The sequence below is a fragment of the Coptis chinensis genome, chromosome 5, assembly GCF_015680905.1.
Source record: "Coptis chinensis isolate HL-2020 chromosome 5, ASM1568090v1, whole genome shotgun sequence".
Classification (NCBI taxonomy): Eukaryota; Viridiplantae; Streptophyta; class Magnoliopsida; order Ranunculales; family Ranunculaceae; genus Coptis; species Coptis chinensis.
Genome location: NC_141460.1, coordinates 66,900,547 through 66,907,345, shown reverse-complemented (window position 1 = coordinate 66,907,345; position 6,799 = coordinate 66,900,547). Strand labels below are relative to the sequence as shown.

The 6,799-nt window shown below is 37.0% G+C and overlaps 1 protein-coding gene across 1 annotated transcript; it reads left to right on the top strand.

The window, feature by feature from the left end:
- The first annotated feature begins 5,223 nt into the window (after positions 1-5,223).
- On the top strand, positions 5,224-5,685 carry LOC147498460 (protein FAR1-RELATED SEQUENCE 5-like). Its single transcript, XM_086563243.1, has one exon. The coding sequence runs from the start codon at positions 5,224-5,226 to the stop codon at positions 5,683-5,685; it is 462 nt and encodes a 153-aa protein (XP_086419369.1).
- The last annotated feature ends 1,114 nt before the right edge of the window (positions 5,686-6,799 follow it).

Genomic DNA, 6,799 nt, shown 5'->3' with positions numbered 1-6,799 from the left:
TTGTACGGGGTGATGAAATATATTGAAAAATATTTGGAAATTCATAATATATTAAGTTTGTGTTTTTTTTTTTTTTTTTTTTGAAAACTTATTGAGTTTGTGGTAATAAATGCTACATAATTTTTTTTTTTACTTGTATGAATATTAGATCTCTTTATCTATTTTTTCGCAAAGGAATTTTGATTGGAAATGTGGTTTCTTTGTAATATTGTTATTAAGATGGATGGATTATTAGTTGGATTGAAAGGCAAAAAGTGGATAAAACTAGTATATATATATATATATATTATCTTTGTTTTTTTTAATTCTAAAGCGTTTTAGCCACGCCAATGTCCGTGAATAGCATAAAAGATGTGTGTGGGCAGAGGTACTTTTACCACGGATTATGCACAACTTTATCTCTCATAAAAATAATTGCAACGGATTATGCCACGGTTATTATCGATGGCACTTGCCCACGGCTTATGCCACGGTGTCGGCGTTGTGATAGTTGATCTGGCTAATCCACGAGTCATTATCTATGGCACTTGCGGCGGCATTTGCCCTGATCATTCACAATGTGGCAAGTTCCTACGGCGAGGCACATTTGCATGGACCGTCGCAATTACCCATGGTCATTATTTGTAGCTAACATTTTCCCGGCGGGTCAAAACCCCACGGACTTGCGGCGGTGATAGCCGATAGCTAAAACCCTTACCCACGGTTTTGGTGCGTGGCTAAAAGTCGACTTTCTTATAGTGAAAGCTAGGATAATGTTCGAGTAATTCGTTTGAGGCCTTCTTCTTGGTGTTCAACAACTATATCTCGATGATGAAATTCAACTCCATTTCCAAGCATCAGTCTTTGCTACTAGATGTATGTGCGGAGGTGTTGTAATGTCTTGCATTTTTGGCGTGTGTTAATGAGTCTAATCGTACATGTATGTAGTCCTCTTCATTGAACCTATCTCGTGCCATTCGAAGGCCTTTGCAATTTCATTTTTCCTCATTCAGCATTGTTATAAATCCTTCAACTATACTACCATCTAATGCTTGTTAGAGTGCTTGATTAGGAGAGCACTTAACCTATTGGACACCTCGTTCTCTATGTCATATATATAACTTTGCACAAACTTTGGTTTATCTCGTTGGAAATAACGATCAATTTTATGGTATTTTGTCCATGAATTATGAAGACATATGGACCACCACCATTGTTAATTGCATAGTCTATTTTTCCACCCATTGATGTGAAAGCAAAGATCGAATTATATGATCTTATGTTTTCAATAAAATGAGTGCTTTTTGGTCCCCTTGATTCAAAGCGAGATCCTTTAAGAATTGTGGAGGATTCTTCAATAGTGGAAGTTGTATCTTTCCCCTTGACAACAAATGGAGAATGTAGGAAGTTGTCCCTTTTTGTTTCTTGTTGTTCCTTTATTCATTCAGGAGTATAGCTCCACAAAAGAACAAATTTTGTTGGGTTCACCAAAGTCCTATAGTTCTATATAAAGAAAAAATTGATAAGAAAAAGTATATAAGTTATTAATCGAAATATTCAACGTGTTTAATTTAATACTTACCAATATCCGAGTACTTTTCTTGAAGTGGAATGCTGTCAATGATATCAAAATCTGACAAATCAAAATTTGTTGAATTGTTGTTGATGTTAGAAAATCAACATCGGTAGTGATGTATCTTTGCCTATTCACGGTTTCTTCTCGTGCATAAATTGAACTCTTGAATATTTGAAATTCGGTAGTAGCATAAATCATTTATAACCAACTCTCTTTGTGGGAGAAGATTGCATCTTAGCCTTGATTTCTGAACTTTGTTTATTCTTCTCCTTGGCCATAGGGATTTCTTATAATAAAGATAAAAAAATGCAGAATTATAATTGTAAGGGACACTTAAAATAGAGTAGTTAGATTGAACATACACAAAAGAATTTACTCGGAGATATATAGAGTAGTTAGATTGAACACACAAAAAAATTTAATCATGCACTCACAAAAAATCTAATATAAAAGAAAAGAAATTACTTTCGGATATATAATTACATGCACAAACAAAAATTATGAAGTAAATCATGTAATTTAAAATTTTAACATTACCCGTAAAGAAAGCGACGAGAAGTGAATCCGAAAGAGGCAAACTCTACTATAAGGATCCGTTAACAATAGCAAACAAAGTTTTGTTAGCAAATAAAGTTTTATTGAGTTTAGGTACTTAAGTACACTGAACATAAAATATCCCCTAGTCATGCAATTTAAAGATTGATTCAGATAGCTTAGAAGCGAGAAGGTTAAAGCAAATTAGGACCCAACTACAAACTTTAGGAAAACCAAATCAACAAATTGACATTTAAATTTGTGATTGACATTTGATATAATTTGTTGGGCCATGCATGGCAACCAACGGTTTCACCATCTTGTACTCGACTTAGACACGATTGCCTAAGACAATATACCTTCACGTATTAATTGATATATTATATTCAACTGTATAATATCAATGGCATCGTGTTTCTGAGAATACATTTGAAAGCAAAGAGTTTGGTCGCATTGATTATCGGGGAGATAGAGCGACATACTACAGCTACATGATTCTTTCCAATCAAGACACTTATTTACTTGATGATGTAGGGAGGCACTACATATTTGGAGAGGCGACTTCCTTTATGAAGTTAGTTTTCCATCCATATTGGAAGCCTTGACCAACTCAATATCTTATTGAATCGTAGGGCACAACCACAAAACTAACGTTGTTTACATTTGCGTTAATTCCTATAGAAAAGCCATGTGCATTCCCTTGCAAAAGGACCAAGTGCTATCACAAAGATGTAATGTATCGAACCGCACAGGACCACGGGCTTTACGCTTCAGGTTGGAGGATCTTTGGCGTAGGGATTGCCATATTAGGAAGGTCCTTATTCTAGGGTGGTGTTTATTATGAGTTTCATGTCTAGTGTTGTACTTCCTCAAAGATGGGATGGTTTGGGGTGAGCGAACAATCATAGAATGCCCAAACTAATCCCAGATTTCTACTTTGTGTAGGTAAAAGTTCCTATAGATTTCCGGCTTCTTGATGAGATGAAGAGGAAGAAAGTAAAGGTGCACAATGGTGACTTATAGTATAATAATTGATGGTTGCGGGGTGGTGCGAAGCCAAATGCTCGGATATACACAACTCTTATTGCAGGTCACTCTCGTGATAGTAAAGTGGAAGAGGCTAGAAAGGTTTTGGAGGGAATGAGTGATGAAGGGATTTCACCAAATGTTTATTGCTATAATTCTCTTGTATCCGGTCTCTGTAAAATTTGGAAAAATGGAGGAGCTTGTCAAAGTCTAACATGTGTTTAATAATTAGGCACATATTATCGTTACATGTCTAATTTAGGTATATCCTTTGCAACTCTAGAGGATAGTGCGAAAGATCCTTAGTGAACCTCGGGGGTTTCTAAAGAAACAAAAGAGAGATTAGAAGGCGAAGAAATCATGCAAAACTAGTAACTCAAAGGGAGATGATAAAATTAAATATGACACACCACCAACTTGTTGATTCGAGTTGATTATCGTTTTTTGAGAAAGAAATTTCTCTTTGCAGTCCTTGAATCTAAGCAAGGTAGACTAGTTCTATAAGTGTCGTTTCTGCCTGATTACTCTAATCAAGTGGGCCTCGAGAAAAGTCCGAGCAACCAGTTTTGGCCTAAAAGATCTCCAAGGTCAAAGTGGGGAACTATGTTTTGATTTCATAACTCAAGTGAGATTTCTTTTATCGGGCAATCAAATGGGTCATGTGGAGACGATATCTTGATTGGCTTGGAATCAATCCATAAAACAGTAACCACCAGTTCTCTCATCTAGGTGATCAAAGGAAGGGGAAAAATACATGGGTGAAAACCTTCTCATTCTGCATACATGGGTTAAAACCCACCTTAAAGCTGTTATCCATCCTCCTATATTTAAATACTATGTTGCGTGTGATATCTTCTAGGGAAAATTCTTGTTTCTTTAATGATTGGTGATCTCCATTTTCTCTGGGATCTTCTCTTCTTCATCTGCAGCGCTTTTGGTGTTGTTGATTTGGATGACGATTATTGTTCTATGACATGGTGATTTGGAAAATTTACTTTTAATAACCCCTACCCATTACCATCTTTTTTCCTTCTCTTCCAATATTGTTGGACTGTTGGAATCTTTGAAACCTGTTTTATGTTTCACTCAAACAACAGGAGAATGTGGCTTAAAAGCTGAGAATTGTGCACATGTAACAACGGTTGTTGGAAGTCACTACAGTTATTACAACGAAAAAACTTCTTCAATATTTCTTTCCATGTTGTTTTAGAACTTGGTATTGAATGTGCTTGGATGTAAATTTGACACTCTGTGTTTGAAGCTTTCCACTAATCACTACACAGTAGTCAGGACGGCAAAGTCAATGACAATTTGACCAAACCATCCCTGCTATGTATTATAGGCTTTATACCTCAACACAATATTGGGAGAACTTCGATTGTGTGCCATTGTTGGCCTAGCTTAGCATCGGTTCATAATTTCATATTGATGATCTCTGTAGCTTAGACTACCTTGACGCAATGTTCTAAAAAACACTAGGCGGTAGTTGGGCGGTGGGAGAGCGCCTAGCACATAGACCTTCTAGGCAAGTGCCTAAACGGGCTAGGCGCTAGGCGGTTTTTTTTCTTAATATATCCTATAATATATATACTGTCCGGCTAGGTTGACAGCCAAAATCGAGACAACCATCTTACAATTGAAATGCCACCGTTGGATCATCCTAAATCCAAATAAGGATCAAACAAGATATTTCGAAATTAAGCCATATTTACACCGACATATATCCATAAAACTTACGAAGGGTTTTGCGCTCCTATTCCTCACGCCCAAATTTCCTCCAAAATCAAACCATTTTCACCTCCAAAGTCAACATTGATAAACACAAAATCAAACCAAACTCTAACAACTTTGATACAATTTGCTCCAAATCACCTCCAAATTCAAACCAAAAAATTCAAACTACCGGAACACAGAAAAATTCAAACAGAAAATCTAGCTAGATTTGCCTTCTCCCTTCTCCAAATTGAGAACTCAAACCTAAAATTGGAAGAAATGGAGTCAACGGCAGAAAATGTAACAATTAGTATCGACAAAGACGTAGTTGTTGGGTCTTCTTCGAATAAATCCCAGATAGAGAAACGCATAAACTAGTTACTCCGTTTGTAGGTATGGTTTTTAGTAGTATTGACGACACAAAGACTTGCTACAAACAGTATGGTCTACAAGAGGGATTTGAGACTCATGTTCGGTCGACGGATAGGAAAAAAGATGTGGATTTTGCTACGGGTTGTTTAATGATTTGCACATATGAAGGGGTCCATAACAACAAAAGAGAAGTGGAAGAAGTGGGTGTTTCTAGAAATACTAGCACTGTCAGGTGTAGTTGCCCCGCTAGAATACGTATTACGAAAAGAAAACACGAAGAGATATACTCTGTAAGTTGCACTGAAAATGAACATAGCCATAGTTTGGTTAGTCTAGCAAAGAGAAATTGCATGAGATCGAACAAAAATATGTCTGAAGCGGTGAAGAGGTTGACTGAAATTTTTGGTGAAAATGGTTTACCTGTCGAAAACGTTGCAACTGTTTTTAGTGGAGAAAAACTTGGGTTTACAAAGAAGGATTTCTAGAACCATCATTATAGTTTGTCTAGAAAGATGCCTAAAAAAGGTGATGCAACTACCGTGCTTAGATATTTTATGCAGAAGAGTGCCAAGAATCCCTAGTTCTACTATATTATTGATCTAGATCAAAATAGAACTGTAGTAAACTTTTTCTGGGTTGATGGGAGGTCTCGAGTGCAGTATGAGTATTTCAGGGATGTTGTCTCTTTTCATACCACATATCGTATGAATGTATACTCTATGCCTTTTGCCCTTTTTACTGGAGTCAACCATCATATACAGTCGATTCAGTTTGGTTGCACGTTGTTACTTGATGAGACAGAAGATACATTGATATGGTTATTTAAGGCCTAGCTTGCAGCCATGGGTGGTCGTGCACCAACTGCAATCATCACTGACCAAGATAGAGGGATGATTGCAGCCATTGCAAAAGTCTTCCCTGATACTCGTCATCGTTACTATCTTCGGCATGTTATGTAGAAATTTCAAGAAAAGTTGTGCTTTACTAAAATTGAGACATTAGTAATTGTTGACATATATGAGTGTCCCCAAGCATACTCTGATATATTAATAGGATTGACCCTTCACATAAGTTCGAGCTTATGGAGAAATTGACAATTTAACATGGTATTGGAGGCTTTGGTTTTTGAGAGGTCTCGGGTTCAACTCCTACCAGGTGAAGATGTCCAGTCCTTCTACCTGTGCATTTCCACTCCTGTCGGCCAGGTAAAGATGTCCAGTCCTTCTACTTGTGTATTTCCAGCATGTCTCGCTGAGGGAGAGTGTTGACATATATGAGTGTCCCCGAGCCTACTATAATATATTAATAGAATTGGCCCTGCACAGAAGTTTGAGCTAATGGAGAAATTGACAACTTAACATGGTATCGAGCTTGGTTTGGTTTTACGAGAGGTCGGGTTCAACTCTACCGGTGAAGATGTCCGATCCTTACATGTATTTTTAGCGTATCGAGGGGAGTGTTGACATATATGAGCCTCTAATATATTAATAGAATTGACCCTTCACATAAGTTCGAGCTTATGGAGAAATTGGCAATTTAACATGGTATCAGCTCGATATCAACGGTCTAACTACGAAATCTTGATTGCAACGCCCCGGA

Bases quoted from the DNA above. Each gene is read 5' to 3' on its own strand.
- LOC147498460 (XM_086563243.1), top strand. From the start codon at position 5,224: ATGGTTTTTAGTAGTATTGACGACACAAAGACTTGCTACAAACAGTAT.